Source organism: Debaryomyces fabryi (genome assembly GCF_001447935.2).
Source record: "Debaryomyces fabryi strain CBS 789 chromosome Unknown contig00184, whole genome shotgun sequence".
Lineage (NCBI taxonomy): Eukaryota > Fungi > Ascomycota > Pichiomycetes > Serinales > Debaryomycetaceae > Debaryomyces > Debaryomyces fabryi.
This window is the reverse complement of record NW_015385610.1, coordinates 1-17,784: the sequence shown is the minus strand read 5'-3', so window position 1 is coordinate 17,784 and position 17,784 is coordinate 1. Positions and strand designations below refer to the sequence as shown.

At 35.6% G+C, this 17,784-nt stretch overlaps 7 protein-coding genes across 7 annotated transcripts; 5 read left to right on the top strand and 2 right to left on the bottom strand.

Annotated features, from left to right (window-relative positions):
- Positions 1-65: 65 nt before the first annotated feature.
- AC631_05246 (uncharacterized protein) lies at positions 66-662 on the top strand (the record flags this gene model as incomplete). Its single annotated transcript, XM_015614075.1, has 1 exon — positions 66-662. The coding sequence occupies one exon, from the start codon at positions 66-68 to the stop codon at positions 660-662; it is 597 nt and encodes a 198-aa protein (XP_015465103.1).
- An 18-nt stretch (positions 663-680) lies between these two features.
- AC631_05245 (uncharacterized protein) lies at positions 681-1,097 on the bottom strand (the record flags this gene model as incomplete). Its single annotated transcript, XM_015614074.1, has 1 exon — positions 681-1,097. The coding sequence occupies one exon, from the start codon at positions 1,095-1,097 to the stop codon at positions 681-683; it is 417 nt and encodes a 138-aa protein (XP_015465102.1).
- Positions 1,098-2,125: 1,028 nt separating this feature from the next.
- MET10 (sulfite reductase subunit alpha) lies at positions 2,126-5,449 on the top strand (the record flags this gene model as incomplete). Its single annotated transcript, XM_015614073.1, has 1 exon — positions 2,126-5,449. One exon carries the CDS (start codon positions 2,126-2,128, stop codon positions 5,447-5,449), a length of 3,324 nt encoding a protein of 1,107 aa, XP_015465101.1.
- Positions 5,450-6,022: 573 nt separating this feature from the next.
- Positions 6,023-6,826, top strand: AC631_05243 (uncharacterized protein; the record flags this gene model as incomplete). Its single annotated transcript, XM_015614072.1, has 1 exon — positions 6,023-6,826. The coding sequence occupies one exon, from the start codon at positions 6,023-6,025 to the stop codon at positions 6,824-6,826; it is 804 nt and encodes a 267-aa protein (XP_015465100.1).
- Positions 6,827-6,951: 125 nt separating this feature from the next.
- ANP1 (Anp1p) lies at positions 6,952-8,163 on the bottom strand (the record flags this gene model as incomplete). The annotated part of the gene is made up of 1 exon (XM_015614071.1): positions 6,952-8,163. One exon carries the CDS (start codon positions 8,161-8,163, stop codon positions 6,952-6,954), a length of 1,212 nt encoding a protein of 403 aa, XP_015465099.1.
- A 1,112-nt stretch (positions 8,164-9,275) lies between these two features.
- SMC2 (condensin subunit) lies at positions 9,276-12,788 on the top strand (the record flags this gene model as incomplete). The annotated part of the gene is made up of 1 exon (XM_015614070.1): positions 9,276-12,788. The coding sequence occupies one exon, from the start codon at positions 9,276-9,278 to the stop codon at positions 12,786-12,788; it is 3,513 nt and encodes a 1,170-aa protein (XP_015465098.1).
- A 559-nt stretch (positions 12,789-13,347) lies between these two features.
- MSU1 (Msu1p) lies at positions 13,348-16,947 on the top strand (the record flags this gene model as incomplete). Its single annotated transcript, XM_015614069.1, has 1 exon — positions 13,348-16,947. The coding sequence occupies one exon, from the start codon at positions 13,348-13,350 to the stop codon at positions 16,945-16,947; it is 3,600 nt and encodes a 1,199-aa protein (XP_015465097.1).
- Positions 16,948-17,784: the final 837 nt, after the last annotated feature.

Here is a 17,784-nt window from a genome sequence, read left to right as displayed (position 1 = left end):
TTAATATTCAATATGATAATTATCACCAATTTGGCTCTTTACTTCTTAGTATATTAGGATCAAACATGGCTCAAGTAAACAAAAAAATACAGTTCGTGTCGTTAATATCACGCAAGGATGTACCGTTATATATCCAATCATTTGATATTGGGCCAATGGATTCAGAAAATCCCGAAAATGCCAACAAATACCTCAAATACAACTTCTTATCACATATGGCCCTAGACATATTTGCATCGCCGTCTTCTACCAGCCTACGTGAACAACAGCAGGATATAGAGGAAAATGGTGGGGCAATTCTTTTGTTTATTCAGGATGATATAACTGTGTATGGGTACGAAACCAACACCGGATTGAAAATAATAGTTGGTCTAGGAATGAACGAAACATCCTCTGAAGACAAACAAGACGACAATAAGAGTTCACCAACACCTGAATCGAGTAATTCAGCTAAAGAATCATCTAAATCTCCAGCAATTTCTACAAAAAAACCAATGAAATTGAAGGATTTATTTTCCCAATTACACAAGTCCTATATACATATAATTTGTAATCCGTTCACTAATTTATCTGGTAATTTGGCCGATAATGAAACAATATTACAATCGACTAAGTTCGACCAAAGCATACGCAAAATCGTGGATAACTGGAATGGTATATAATACATAGATAAAATACACTCATTTTAATATCACATTCGCTCCTCTTAACTCCAAATACTCTTGATCCACACTAGGAGGCATATTTCTGATAACTTCTTGGTATATTTCCACGTCGTAGAATCGTAAACTATTGGAAGGACTCTTATATTTGCCTGGCAATCCTGTTATATCACAGTAATGCTTCTGGGGCTTCAAACTAGGTGGTGCACTTATGGAAGTATATGTTGGAGTATCAACCTTGATATTGGACTTGGCTTGCAAGTATTTCACTTCGTCCCCTATGATTTGTCTGCATGGTTTATAACGACGTGGTGGAGCTTTTCTGTGTGGATTATTCTTGAATGAGTGTGGTTTCGTAGCTACTTCAGAGAGCTCATGTAAGTCAACCTCGGACTTAACTGGTGTTGCGGATTGTGCCAGTTGTACTGGTGCCATTTTCACTGTATTCTTTTGATCAATGGAGACTTGATTTGTACCACGAAACTGGTATTCAGTTTTGACTGTTATTGCGGAAGTGAATAGAGAGCCACTGATGGACAAATTAACCGGCAATCTACCGGAATTAGATTTTTCTGTTATGTAGTCGCGTGAGACATATTCCTCGGTACTGCCCTCGTAATTGCAATATTTGCTAAAATCAATTCTCTACATCTCTGCAACCTTGTCTCTACTAACTTTATATGCTGTACAGTTACTTTTCCTTTAAATCACATATACTACCTGCTGTGAGATGTTTTACAGTCTCCAAATTCTCTCTCCAATATACTCTAAACGTACATGTATACAAATTTATCCTCCACGATCCACTTATCACCTGTTCCAGTCCCAATAAGGACATTGACTCTCTATCTACACATCCAACATAAGAGGCAACTTTCACTTCTCCATAATACTATTTCACACCCTCAGACACCTATATCTCTATAAATGCACCTTTCTTCTATACATATCTTATCGCGCACTCAATCTCCCCCACTATACGTCCCGCGATAGTTTTCAGATCTACACGTTTATTCACATATATTGCACCATAACTCTCCCCTTTTGCCAAACGATTTCGATTATAATTGCAAATCCCCGAGACTCCTTATAGTAGTTGTAAACCATCTCTCAGCTTTTATCTATCTTGTCCCTTTTATCTCAAACCCTTCCCTATTGTTGTGGCTCACCACAAACTACGCAATAAAAAGAAATTCGGGCCTTTCTTTTGTTTTAACGGTTTTGTCGAATCTTAATGGTAATACCGAGTATATATCCAGTAGTAGGCCAAGTTCTCTGTGTAAATATCAGCGGATCTACGTGATAGGTCAAAATCTTAGTAAGCTTATGACTATGATTACATGTCACGTGTTTTTTGATAACTGAAAATTTATACAAATTTTATCTGGTATGCTTATATATTATATAGTTCTCTACGAAACATAGATTTAATACGTTTTAGTGTGATATAACTAGTGTCTAATATGGCTCCTCACGCTATTGAAGCAATTTCCGCAAACGCAAGTGCGTCTGCCAGTATCAGTGGTAATGAAAGTATCTTATCAACTTCCATTATCAAGTCAAACCCATTTGAAATTACTGTCGATCCAAGTTTATTGAAAGGATCAGCATACACTTCTCCTTCGACCATTATTAGTCAGACCATTTATGCTATTTCGAGCAAAATTTTCAGTTATGAAACTCCAGGGGCTGACAACTTGTTAGATTCATATTTGCAGCTTTGGTCCCAGCAATATCAAAGACATAACTCTTTTGGGGTTGTGCCATATTTTCATAAGTTGCAAGTGAGATCTGGTGCCTCAAACGCTATTTTAGGGTATTTTGGTAAAAATGGAACTAATGGTCAACCATTATCGACTTTAGCCGGTTCTAATGCTTTGACTTACATGCACCCAACTTTGGCCGGGAAATCCGCTAATTTACCGTTATCGTTCAATGTCAGTGCTGTTGACTACGATACTACTACCGATTCTTTAGTATCTAACTATATTGCTCCTTTGAGCGTTGCTCGTTCATTGAACTACCCTGTTGTTACACCAGTCAACTCTAACGATGGTTTAGAATTACAACACTTGACTTTATTGAACCACTACTTGGCTGCTCTTACCGGTAACCCATCGTTGAACTTGTTCGATGGTCCTGAATTCTCTAAGACCTTTACCAAGTTCAATAAGTTATTATCTGTTGAAGAGTTAGGTCGTTTGTACCAAGACTTGTTGGCTAGTTCTGATGCTGCTCCAGCTAGCGTTGAAGATGCAGTTGACTTGGCCTTCAATAACTTAAACAAGTTAGCAGGTACTAATTACTCTCAATTTGATTACATTGGAAGTGAGAACCCAGAAACTGTCTTCGTTATTTACGGTTCCCACGAATCCACTCAATTATCCAATGCTATTAATAAGCTTTCTTCTAACGTTGGCTTAATTAAGGTTCGTGTTCCATTACCATTCAATGCAGCTAAATTTGTTCAACTGATTCCTTCGTCTACTCGTAAGTTAGTTGTTTTAGGCCAAGGTAGCTCTGAATGTTCAAGATCTTCCTCGTTGAAGGCCGACATTACCGCCGCTTTATTCTTGAGTGGTCACTACCACAACTTAAGTGTTGATGAATTTGTCTACCCATTAAACTTTGTTTGGACTCCAATCACTATTACTAAAATTTTGAGTGAATTTTTACCATCATTGAACGTGGATAAAATTCTTACTGTACCTGATAGAATTATCTCATCTTCACCAGTCACCGCTAACACTTCTCCAGAAGGTAGCTATTTAGTTTGGGGTAAGGACAATGGTGCTTTTGTTGATGTTTCCAATAAATTGGCTTTATCATTATCGTTAGATGACTCAAAGGTTGTCAGTATTAGAAATAAGTTTGACAATATCAACGGTGGTGGATTATTTCAATCCCAAATTGTCTCCACTTCAAAACATTTACCAGTTGAATCTGTTGACTCCGCTAATGTTGTCTTGATTGAAGATATCTCTATCTTGTCAAGCTATGATATCTTAGCAACTGCAAAACCAGGTGCAACCATTTTACTTGCTAATTCTAAACCAATTAAGAACTCGGTTGAAGAAGATGTCATTCCTAAGTTACCAGTTGACTTCAGACGTACCTTGGCTAAGAACCATAATAAATTAGTTTTAGTCGATAACTCGATCTTAGACGAATTAGATGCCCTGAATGATTCTACTAAGGGTTTCTCGGGTGACTTCTTAGTGCAGTTAGCCTTCTGGAGAGCATCCTTGCCTGAATTAGATGGCTTTATTGTTAACAAATTGTTGCAAGCCAACGGTAACGGTTTCGAATTATTGGCATCCGTTTTAGATAAATTTATCAACAGTGTTGACGAAAAGAACGGTTTGAAAGAAATTAAGGTTTTACCTGAATGGATTGAATTAGAAGACGAGCCTGTTGAAAAGAAAGAAGAAGAGGATGATGAAGAAGAATCTGGTCCATTACCATTCTTCCCAACCGAATCTTCGTTCTTCCCTAACCCACGTACTGATAATGCAGGTGTTGACGAAACTGTCCATGCCGGTTACAAGGACTTAGCTACTAAATTGGCATTCCCTGAAGCCTATGATGTTAAGCAAGAGTTAAGACCAGATTTACCTGTTAAAAACTTTGTTGTTAAAGTTCAAGAAAGAAAGAGACTTACACCAACTGAATATTCAAGAAATATTTTCCATATTGAGTTTGATACCACCGGTACTGGCTTAACTTATGAGATTGGTGAAGCTTTAGGTATCCATGGTCGTAACCCTGCCAAGGCAGTCGAAGAATTCTTAAAATTCTACAATGTTGATGCAGATTCTTTAGTGGAAATTTCTAACAAAGATGATCAATCGATCTTCGAGATTAGATCTGCAAGACAAGCATTAAGTGAAGGCGTTGATTTCTTAGGTAAGCCACCAAAGAGATTTTACGAAGCTTTAGCTGAGTATGCTACAAATCCTAAGGAAAAGGAACACTTAGAAACTTTATCTAGCGGTGCTGGTGCTGAAGAGTTAAAGAAGAGACAAGATGTCGAGTTCTGTACTTATGTTGACATTTTGGAGGAATTCCCATCTGCAAGACCTTCATTCTCTGATTTGGTTAGAATTATTGCTCCATTAAAGAGAAGAGAATATTCTATTGCTTCTTCTCAAAAGCTTCATCCAAATGCTGTGCATTTATTGATTGTTGTCGTTGATTGGGTTGATCCAAAGGGTCGTACCAGATATGGTCACTGTTCTAAATACTTGTCTGACTTGAATGTTGGCGATGAATTGGTCGTCAGTGTTAAGCCCTCTGTTATGAAATTGCCACCATTATCAACTCAACCAATCGTTATGTCTGGTTTAGGTACTGGTTTAGCACCTTTCAAAGCCTTTATTGAAGAAAAGATCTGGCAACAACAACAAGGCATGGAAATTGGTGATATTTACTTATACATGGGTTCTAGACACAAGAAGGAAGAATATCTTTACGGTGAACTCTGGGAAGCTTATATGGATGCCGGTGTCTTGACCCACATCGGGGCTGCATTCTCAAGAGATCAACCACAAAAGATCTATATCCAAGATAAGATTAGAGAAAGTATTGATGAATTAACCGACGCCATTGTCACTAAAAATGGTTCATTCTACTTGTGTGGTCCTACTTGGCCTGTTCCTGATATCACTGCTTGTTTGGAAGACGTTGTTACTAACGGTGCCAAGCGTGAAGGTAAAGAAATCAAGGATGTTGCCAAGGTTGTGGAAGACATGAAAGAAGATGGTCGTTACATCTTAGAAGTTTATTAGATTTAATTTATATTTATTTGTTTATAGGATGATTTATTATCTGCGTTTAGTATTCTTTATGCAATGCCATAATCCATTTATACACTTTACTCTATCTAGTAGATACTACGTTCTTTCACAAGAGAAACACATTTAGAATAAATGTATTTTAAAGTATATCCTACATTATTCGTTTGCATTCATTCAATCACGTATATTGAATTCTGGCTTCCAGTAATCCAATGTAATGGTTTTTAGTTGGCCATAAATCTGAAATTTTTGGCATTTATTGCTCATTCGTCGATGCGTGCGAATTTATTCCTTATCGAAGTCTGGCTCTAAGTAAAAACTTTCATTGTCATTCGTAATTTGAAATTAACGGATAATTTAAGTGGTATTCATAAGAGAAGATGGGGTTTGCAGTATTCCATCAACAAATGAATCAGTTGATGTTACAGTCATCAGAGACCACATGGCGAACATCAGTTTCTGGTATTATGGGTTCAACTTCGTAAGTACAAAACTATTGATATATTTATTTAATCAGCATATATTAACGCCTTATTTAGACTTGCATGTTGGATTGTATTATTGATGCCTCAGTTAATTGAGCAGTGGAGATTGAAATCTGCTGACGGTGTTTCCATTGGGTTCATTTCGATCTGGTTTTTAGGTGATGTTTTTAATTTGATTGGAGCACTCTGGGCTGGATTATTACCAGAAGTGATATTTTTGGCAGTTTGGTTCTGTATTGCAGATGCAATGATGATATTTTCGTATTTCTACTATACTCACATGTATCCAAAACATCACAAGGTACACCATCACGGACATGAACACCACCACCACCACCATGACCATGAAAACAGCCAAGCACAGGGCCACGGAGAAGATCACCATCATCATGCTGAACATGAACCATTGTTAAGAAGAAGAAGATCGTCTACCCTCACAGATATAGCAATAGAACCTGAGTGCCATAGCATTTTCATTAAATACGTACTCCCAATTTTTTTTGTGCTCGGTGCTGGTTGCTTAGGATACTTCTTATCGGATTCTAAGGACCCAACGGAACCCGATACTAATATCGAAATGGGTCCCCAGATAGTTGGGTATTTATCTGCCATTTTATATTTAGGTGCAAGAATCCCCCAAATTATCAGAAATCATCAAAGAAAATCGGTCGAGGGCTTGAGTTTGCTTTTTTTCCTATTTTCTACCCTTGGAAACTTGACGTATGCTAGTCAAATTCTCTTCTACAGAAGTGATTCACAGTATATTGTTTTGAATTTAAGTTGGTTATTGGGCTCTCTTGGTACCATTTTTGAAGACAGTTTTATATTCTTACAATTTTACATGTATAAAGATAACTTTGACAAGAATGAAGGGGTGAATTAGCATACATAGTTTTATCCATACTTGATTTATCTACATGTAAATGAATTTTTAATATACAATTGTTAAATTAATGCAAAATGGAATGTAAAAAAAATCTATAAACGTAAAAAATAAATCTGCTTAGCTTAAGGATTGAAATCCGCTAACTGTTTATCATTTTTCGACTTGTCAATCTTCCAGTCATCAACCCCTGGCCATTCAACTTTTATTGGCTTCATATGCGATAAATCAGTATTCTTAAGGAACAGGTTCCTTTCCTTAGACCAACTGCCTTGAACATCCTCAAAAGCTTTATCCCAAACTTTGTCGTACACTTTCTTAATCTTTGCTTCTTCATTTTGTCTAACTTCTTCTAAAGCCATGAATTCCATATGTTTCAAATCGTCCGAAGAAGGTTCGTAAATGTGCCAAATGACATAGTGTGGTAACCCGACAACTGAATATCCCATTCTCTTTGATAATTTACCAAATGCCTCTGTTTCTGCGTGCTTTTCGAATGAAAACGCTGGAAAATGTGATCCACTACGGAACACTTTAGCCTTAGACAAGATTGAAACACCACCAATACCGTCTAGTTCCATTTCTACTTCTTGGTCACCATAAGGGTCTCTTAAGTAAGCCAAGTGAGGTCTCCAGGTCTGATATTCTACATATCCTTCGACAATGCATGCATCTTCATCCAAACTATCAGCTAACTGAAGACCACCATCAGATTCTTGCCAAGAATTTAAGTCATATGGTTGTTGGTTACCTAACCAATCTGGAAGCGGTCTCCAAACGTTAGGCACAATAACGTCCTTGCCATGATGCATAAGATCCTCCAAAATTGTAGGTGGTGATGTCTCAACATCAGCATCTCTCCAGTATACAAACGAATGATATGGCTTGATTGCGACTGACCACAACCAGTTTCTAGCTCTAGCCATAAGTTTACGTCTTGGTCCCTGCGCTGCGAAACCATGTCTATCTGAAAACCCTTGACCAATGGCTTGGCCAAAATCTTTTTCGAAGATTTCAATTTCTCCAAATCTCATTGACATATCAGGATCATTTTGAATTTCAAGCAAGTGCTTATTCAAAGCTCCCATTGTGTCGTCGGACGAATCACTCACCAAAAACGCCAAATCGATCAAATTATGTGGATATGTCAAGTTTCTCATATGTCCAAAAAACATTGGCAAATGGGCTGCTGCATCTCTTAATGGCACGCAAAATAAAACTCTTTCTTCTCGTTGCCAGCCGTCGTCGCTCCCTTCGTAATTGGCCAAATCAAAGTATTGAACTGACGGATATGATGAAAAGTTCGGCGCATACAATGAAGGTATGCTCATAGTCATCATTCTCACAACTGTGATTATAAATATTATTATACCAGTAATATAAAACTTAGATTTATGCTCGCTCAACCTCCATGGTTCCTTCTTGGGCCGTTCAGGTCTATTTTTAGTTAGTAACTTCACTCAATAAATATAGGAATATCCAGATGCTTTCAAAAACACATCACAATCTCTATCCTATAAATTTTACTTACGGGTAATCATATGGTGTCATCTGTATAGATTGAGCCATCTTTTCAAATCAGATAAATATTATATTCTAGCTTGGAATTTTCCACCTTTAAACTACCACCAGATAATTCTTCCAAAATATCACTTTTCCTAGTGTTACGATATATTTAATCGAAGTATAATAAATATCTTTCCAACAAAATATCGTGATATTTGAAAGAAACAAGTAGTCCAGTATCCTAATACTAAACTATCAACAAACATTCAAATTTTTAACACGATCTTGGAAATCACGTGATATAATATTCAATCAAGTTGCAAATTTAGACCAAAACCAGGTCAAAATGACATATAGGGAGGGTTGAATGACACGTAGTAGGACTTTATGTAATGCTGTGAACAATTTATAGCTGAGGCTTGTCTCAAAAACAAGTATGGTAAGGGTAAATTATCTCAGGTGAGAATTAGTTCATTAATCGTGCTCACTATATGATGATGAGTGGTTACAATTAGCCAATACTAGAAATGGTGCAATATATGATCATTTGATGATCTGTATTTAGGTTATGTTTATATGAGTTAATTCTTTGTCTGGAGAATTATAAATTGAGTTTTAATAATTTTAAATATATTTGTTCTCAATGCTTAAATCTTGCAACTATACAGAAATAAGAAAAAGGTTGAAAATAAGAAAATTTTAGATATTGCCAGAAAGCACTCAACTGAAACATTGATACCTTAAATGGCCCGTTTGATGTTTTTTAGATGATAATTCGTTCTTATTTGTAGAAAATCAAACAAAGCGGGTCATCAATACAATTAAAGGACAAATCACACTTACTACTATTTTAGGAAATCTACAAAATAGTAAACAAAGCGCGTAAATACGTATAACTAGACAGATCTAAACTAGTTAGCAGATAATAGATGTTCTTTAGGAAATGAAGGTAGAGGAGTTGATTATCGACGGATTCAAGTCGTATGCTACTCGTACTGTTATTTCAGGATGGGATCCTCAATTTAATGCAATTACTGGGTTGAATGGGTCGGGAAAATCCAATATTTTAGACGCCATCTGTTTTGTATTGGGAATAGCATCGATGTCCACTGTTAGGGCGTCTAACTTGCAAGATTTGATATATAAAAGAGGACAGGCAGGTGTAACAAAAGCCAGTGTTACGATTGTATTTGATAATAGTGAAGTTTCGAAATCTCCCATTGGGTTTGAGAATTGTCCCAAAATTAGTGTCACCAGACAGATCATCCTTGGGGGAAGTTCAAAGTACTTGGTTAACGGGCACAAAGCACAGCAGCAAACTGTGTTGAACTTATTTCAATCCGTTCAGCTTAATATTAACAATCCGAATTTCTTGATCATGCAAGGTAAGATCACGAAGGTTTTGAACATGAAGCCGACTGAGACCTTGTCGTTGATTGAAGAAGCAGCGGGCACGAGAACTTTTGAAGAAAGAAAAGATAAGGCACAGAAGACCATGGCTAAAAAGGAGTCCAAGTTGATTGAAATACGAAGTCTTTTACAAGAAGAGATCGAACCTAAGCTCGAGAAGTTGAGAAATGAGAAGAGAACATTTTTAGAATTTCAACAGATCCAGACTGATTTGGAGAAAATGTCTAGAATTATTGCCGCTCATGACTATGCGCTATATTCTAAGAAGTTTGACGAACATTCGACCATGTTGAACGAGCGAGAAACAATTATGGAGAATCTAAATCGAGACGTTGAAAAATTAGACACTGAAATAAAGAACTTAACTGATGATTTAAACCAAGTAAAGAAACAAAGAGAATTGGAATTGAAAAAAGATGGTAAAATCAGAGAACTAGAAACTTTAGAAAATCAATACTCCGATGAAATTACTCGTTTGAACACTTCGAGAGATATTATAGCTGAAAACATAAAAAGTGAGACGAAAAAATTAACTAAACTAGAGCAGCAAATTTCCCAGTTACAACAAGCTCTTGAAAATAATGCAGATATTTACAGTAACCACGAGAAACAATATAAAAATGCCAAAGATGCGTTGGCAGAGTTGAAAAATGAATTTAACAAAAAGGAAGAGTTATTGTCGACACTTTCTACAGGTGTTTCGTCTAAAGGTAACACAGATGGGGGATATTTGGCACAGCTTAAAGAGGTTAAAGAGAAATTGAATGACTCGAATGTTTTTGTTCAGCAATCGAAGCTAAAGATTACCCACCTTACTAAACAGATTAGTAATGATAAATCTAAATTATCTTCTGCAAAACAAAGCAATGAGTCCGTATTGAAAGATATTGAATCTTACAAGCAAGAAATTAGCCACAAAGAGTCTAAGCTTGCTGAATTTGGATACGATTCAAAGAGAGTGTCTGAGCTCAGACAACAAGAATCTGTGCTTAGCGACAAAGTAAACAAATTGAACAATGAGCTTAACTACTTAAGAAGAGAAGTGGGCAATGTAGAATTCAATTATACGAAGCCAAATCCAAACTTTGACAGCAATGTTGTAAGGGGAATTGCAGCTCAATTGTTTACGTTAGACGAATCAAACGCTGATAAGGCAATGGCTTTGCAAGTATGCGCTGGTGGTAGATTGTACAACGTAATTGTTGATACCTCTGATGCAGCATCTCAATTGTTAGAAAAGGGAGAGCTTAAGAAAAGAGTCACAATAATTCCTTTGGATAAGATTTCTTCAAGAGTTATTGATGATAGGGCGGTAAAAGCAGCTAAGACGCTATGCCCCAATAAGGTTGAGCTTGCCTTAAATTTGGTTGATTTTGAGAACGAACTATTGAAAGCTATGCAATATATATTTGGCAATACATTTATTTGCAATGACCCTCAAACTGCAAAAATGGTCACTTTTGACCCACAAATTAGAGCAAGATCAATAACACTCGAGGGAGATATATATGATCCAGAGGGTAACTTATCAGGTGGATCAAGAAAAAATAATTCTTCAATATTAATTGCCATGCAGAAATATAATAAATTACAAAATCAAATTAAGAAATACCAAAGTGAACTATTCACCATCCAAAGAGACTTACAAGATTTCGAAAAATTGTCTCATAAAACTCACTCATTACAGAATGAGATTAATTTAAGTAAGCATGAATTAACATTGTTGATGAGAAAGTTTGAAAATAATCCTTCTTCATTAATTTTACGTGAGAATGAAAAAAATGAACAAGAAATTAAAGCCTTGACTGAACAGATAAAGGAAGAAGAAGCGAAGTCTAAGACATATTCGAATGAAATATTTTCAATTGAAAAGGACATGAAGGAATTTAGTAGTGACAAAGGCTCCAAGTTGAAAAAACTAGAAAAAGAAACCTCAGCCTTGAGAGATCAAGTTCTCAATAAAGAAGAAGAAATCAGAGAAAAGTCAGACGAATTTCAATCAATGCAAATTGAATCCGAGCAGCAGCAAGGAGAGTTGACTAATTTAAAGGAATCATATGAATATAGCAAAAATATTATTCATGAATCCAATCAAGAATTGAAAAATACTCAAGAAAATATCACCGAAAAGAATGAGAATCTTGAACATGTGAAAATCGAATTAGAAGAGGAAAAAGCTAACTTATTAGGTCTTAATGAAGAAATGAATGAATTAACATCAATACTCCAGTCGAAAAATGAGTCGTTGAATAATTCTAAGTTATCTATCCAAAAGCTAAACCATGAACTTGAAAAATCGTCATCTATTACTAATAAGTTAAAGAACCATTTGGACAATTTAGTTCAAGAGCATGATTGGGTCATGGACTCAAATATTTTGGACAGCATAATTCAGAAGTACCCTAATATCAACTTAGATGAATGTCACGAACAGGAAGAAGTGTTGAAAGAGAAATTCCAGGGTATGAAGCGTAAAGTTAATACAAATATTATGAATATGATAGACAATGTTGAAAAGAAAGAATCGTCCTTGAAACAAATGATAAGGACCATTGAAAAGGATAAGTCTAAGATTGAAAATACTATCGACAAGTTGAATGGTTATAAGAGGGATACATTGAACACCACTTACCAAAAAGTTTCTGTTGATTTCGGGAATATTTTTGCAGATTTATTACCAGGATCTTTTGCCAAGTTGGTGCCTGTCGATGCCGAGGATGTAACTAAAGGTCTAGGTGTTAAAGTTAAATTGGGACCTGTGTGGAAAGAAAGTTTAGTCGAATTGTCTGGGGGTCAAAGATCATTGATTGCGTTATCGTTGATCATGGCGTTATTACAATTCAAACCGGCACCGATGTACATTTTAGATGAAGTTGATGCAGCTTTAGATCTTTCACACACGCAAAATATCGGTCACTTAATTAAGACTAGATTCAAGGGTTCTCAATTTATTATTGTTTCTTTGAAGGAAGGAATGTTTACGAACGCGAATAGAGTTTTTAGAACCAGATTCCAAGACGGAACCTCGATTGTATCGGTTATGTAAGGTTATATATATATATTAATTCAATAATGCCTAACGAACAGTAATTGTGTAAATAAGGTTATGTTCAGCATCCGTTCACAAAGATTTGCCGTGATTAAGTTAGGGCATTTGAACAAAATAAAACAGGCACCGGTTTACCGGGAGCATGTTGCAAGAATAATCTACAAAACGGCTATAAGTCAATAATTGATCCATTCAGACTGAATTTTATATACAATGGTATACTATAATAGGTTCATAATTACGATAGCGATGATTCTTCGATTTTAGGCAGTTCGAAATTTCTTTAAATGTCATTATCTTCCAAAGTTTTGAATTAAGTCATTTATTAATCAAATATTTCCATTTGTATTGATCCAATACGTTGTCTGATAGGGCTTATATGATATTAGACAAAGATCCCACACATAATACTATCACGATGGTGTTCCTTTCCTGATAGCTTAGATCATATTGCACGTGATAAAATTGAAGAGCCATTATCATCTCTCTAGTTTTCATAAATTTTGCAAGTATTTATGACTCTAGTTAGTTTATTAAATTGGACCTATGAATAGATATGATTAGACTTCAGCGTTTTAAAAAACGCTCTCTTTTTGATAGAAGATTTTATGCTACCCTCAAAGGTCCATCAAAGGCTCGACATAGTATTTTGAGCATACGAGAGGAATTCAAGAAGAATGATAATTTAAACAAGATACGCTTGAATTCAAGCAGAGAGTCACTGAAGAATAATATAGATGCAACAGATGCAACAGATGCAACAAGGTCGATCCTTCAGAATAAAAAAGCATCGTATTTTGACCCGGCGAACTCATCATTAAACTTGGCATTGGATAACACAACGCTTTTCAATAAGATTTCCAAGGACGCAGAGATAAGAATGAGCAAGAGGTTCAGAGAAGCATCAAACTCCTGGTTGAGTGACTATAAGAAGTTAGCTAAAAGTATACCTATGAGCTTAGTCAAAACGAAGACGAAATCGAAAGATTCTAAGAAGGAGTTGTTAATACAAGCCGAACTTGAAAAGCATTTGAAAAATGCTACAATATCGCCTGAAAGTGCAGCAAATGCAATTAGCGCTGGTGATTTAGTCGCTCTAAACAATGATAGCGTTAGTTTGTACATTATTGTATCTTGCCCTACCGATCTTGATTCAAATTCATATACATTTATTAATAGAGAGGGTGAAATAGTATATGGCCCTAAACAGTTGATAAAGTTGAGGTTTCCAGGAGCAGTTCCACGCCACTTACTTGGGATTATCAAAGATTTGGTACAACTTGAGACAAAATACTTGGACATGGCACCTATTGGGGTTACTGACGCAACCTTTTCCAAATCAGAACAATCTAAGCCAAAGGAAATTCGTAAAGTATCATCAAAGGCTCAAAAAATATCAGAGAATGATGAAAATAGGGGCCATGTTGATTCATCAGAGATTGGTGGGGATTTTATCGTTGCTCAAGCATCTTCACAATTATTAACTAATTCAGATGTCAATACGTTTCATATCCCAATAAGGGCTCGTGAAATTTATTCAAAAGCTTTAACGCAAATATCTATCAAGACATTCGAGAAGATACCAGAAATATCTCAGAAGTTAGAGATTTTGCATAGAGTTTTACAATACGATGAAGATGGTGATTGCCTCGACTCTCCCAGAACCATCTCAATCTTTTTGTTATTACACTACATAGAGCTGTTTAGCTTGAACATGGTTCCAAAATTAGTTAGAGAGGGAAGCGATGCACAAGGCGAAGCAGATTTATTTAAAACACTAAGAAAAAAGTTGAGTGATTCTTTTTCAGATTTTGATAATGAAGCCAAATATTCAAATTTAGGCAAAATAGTTCCGAAAGACGTGTCATGGATGCAATTTGCCAATGAAGCATACCCTGTATCCACTTTTATGTCATTAATCTTAGCACTAAGGACTCAAGGAAGATTGTGGAATATAAATCAACAAAATTCGACGAATCCACCACTAAGTGTGAATATTTTGCCTTTGCGAAATGTTGACCTTCTTGAGAAGACTATTTCGTTTTTGAAATTCAAAAATGGGGATGTTAAGTTTGCTGATTACTTGATTAAAAAATTGAAGAAAGAAAAAGTTGATGTGCCTGAATACTATAAAGAAATTGTTCAGCTTTTTAAAGATTATACAGCAGGAAATTTCACAAATGATCCAGCAGCTGAAACGGCACTTGTTTCTGTGATTAGGCTAGTCGATAAATCTTTGAAGGAAGAGAATTTATATCCTGAAAGATATACTTCTCTGACCTATGATTATTCAAGAGCTCGAGGATTTGAATTATTACAGATGCTTGAAGACCCTTTAAAACCATCGTCTTGCGGATGGGAAAACCCAGCTAATTGGTCTTATGCGCTACAGTTACCAAATAATAATGTGCTGTTGATGTCCGATCTTTCTACCGATTATTATCAGTACTTAGATGAGTCGTTCTCCAGCAAGGAACACCGCCTCAGGGAATTAGTTGAAGAAGGTAATTCTATTAAACACACAAATTCCAATTCGGTTTCATCTTTAGAAGGATTTGATGTTGCATTTTCTCCTAAGGATGATGACATAGAATTAACGGATGATTTTTATACTTCAGACCCATTAACCGAAATAAGGGAAGATTTTGGAAATACCCCAATTTATTGTATTGATTCAGAAACTGCTCACGAAATTGATGATGGTATTTCTATTAACACTAGCAAAGATGGAGAGAAGTATATTATATCAGTTCATGTGGCTAATCCTACTTCGTATTTAAAGCCATTTTCCACAATAAGTAATATCGCCTTCAATAAGGGATCTACAACATATTTACCGGAAGGTCCATCTATGATGCTTCCGAATATCATTTCTAAAATTGCTGGATTAGGTAAAACTTCTAGAACAAGAACCTTTGTTATACAATATACATTGGACAAGTCATCAGTTGACAGCTATATAAAGCAAAAGAATAATGATGAATTCTTCAAACCCGATATCGAGTTTTCTAATAGCATTTTGAAGGATATTGAATCTTCGGTCGATATTAAATTGTGTATGGCTCATAATTTTCCTAACAACTTTACTTACAGTAAGGTGAATGAAATTCTTAATAATGAAAAAGGGTTTGAATCCTTTAAGAAGGGGTCTATCACGGATGTTCATTCGTCAAATTTATTCAAGTTGTATAATATTTCTACAATTCTCAAAGACATAAGAATCATGGTTGGGAATGGCCTTGAAATGAGTATACCTAGATCATCTGTCACAGTAGACTACACGACAGGGAAATGTGACCAAAGATTCGAAGTATCCGAGAATGGGTATAAACTAAAAGTGCAGGATCCTTCCAATACAAATAAACAGGCACTTGTCTCGATATCAAATGGGGCTGATCAAGGTGTTCTGTCTAAATCTCAGTTGTTGGTATCACATTTTATGATTAGTGCAAATTATGCTGCATCGATATTTGCAACCAAAAATAACATTCCTATAATCCATAGGAGCCAACAAATGAAATTGGAAGACTCAATTTTGAAGAAGCTACAGGAAATATCAAAAAGAAAGTATTTGACTAACGAAGATTTGAGCATCGAAGATGTGTCAAAAGTCTTGTCAGTTTTAACATCGGCGAAGTTCCTGGTTGAAAAGAAACCACATGAATCTTTAGGTCTTCAAGGATATGCTACTGTCACATCACCTTTGAGACGATTCGTCGACATGATAAACCACTGGAAATTTGAGGAATTCTTATTATCGAGGGCTAATATTCCTACATCTAATATTCAAGACACTCAGTTGTACTATATGGGCAATCATTTACAGACTTGTGAACTTATCAATAAGAAAATGCAGAGCTTCTCCAACAAATTCTGGGAAGGTGTTTTCTTCAAGGAGTATCTTAAATTACTCAACGAAGGAGAAATATCCAAGCCAGTCACTTTCAAGCTTTTGCTTAAAAGTAATCCTAAATTTGGAAATATCAGCGTTCACGTACTAGGTTTTAATAACCTAAAGGCGACTTTGGAAAGCACAGAGGATGTTATAGAAAAGTTCAATACTGGTGAATTTAGAGTTGGCCAAGTTTTGACTGGTAATTTCCAGATCACCAAGCTTGACTACATAGAAGATGAACTTGTTTTCAGTTATAAATAGCTTTTAAAGGCCCAATGGCCACTCTTGTATATATGCATAAAATATCTAATACATTTTGAACTGAAATCAACAATTGCAAAAAAAATAATAGCAAGAGAAATAACGAAAATATGAAAAAGGACCATATGACTTGAAGACAGTTATATTACTACACTTACATCATAGAATACCTAGTTCATCATAATCACATAATTCATGGACATATTGATATTGCGAGTATTTATGAGTATGGCTTAATAAATTTCAGTATTAGGAATCATTATGGGCTAGAAAAAAATTTTTCAAAATTTTATCTACTATATATTTTTCTTCTTCACTACTACTAATACAATAAAACATAAAATGGTATGTCCTATTATTTGAAAGACGTTGGAACACCTCCGCATCTACCTCTCTAAAGATTATATAAAATATGAAGGTTGTGCACAAGGAGTGATGTTATTCGTTCTTTTTCAATTATGCGTTGAAGTCTTTTTTCACTAGTTTTTTCGAGTAAAAGGACTTCGAAATTGAAAGTATGGTTACTTCGTATACAAGTACCCAGTACTTTAATACATTTGACCAAAGAATGTGCATACACTTCTTGTTGCACAGGCTGAGTATCTTTAGATACTGTAGAGTAAAAGGTGATAAAAGGATCGTTCGTTGACATTTAATATTGAGAACACTTTTAACTAACTTTACTCAATGACACAGCCTGCAAAGAAAGTTGCTCCAGCTCCATTAGCTTCTAAAGCTCCAAAATCTGCCACCTCCAAGAACCCATTGGTTGAATCTAGACCAAAGAACTTCGGTATTGGTCAAGATATCCAACCAAAGAGAAACTTGTCGAGATTT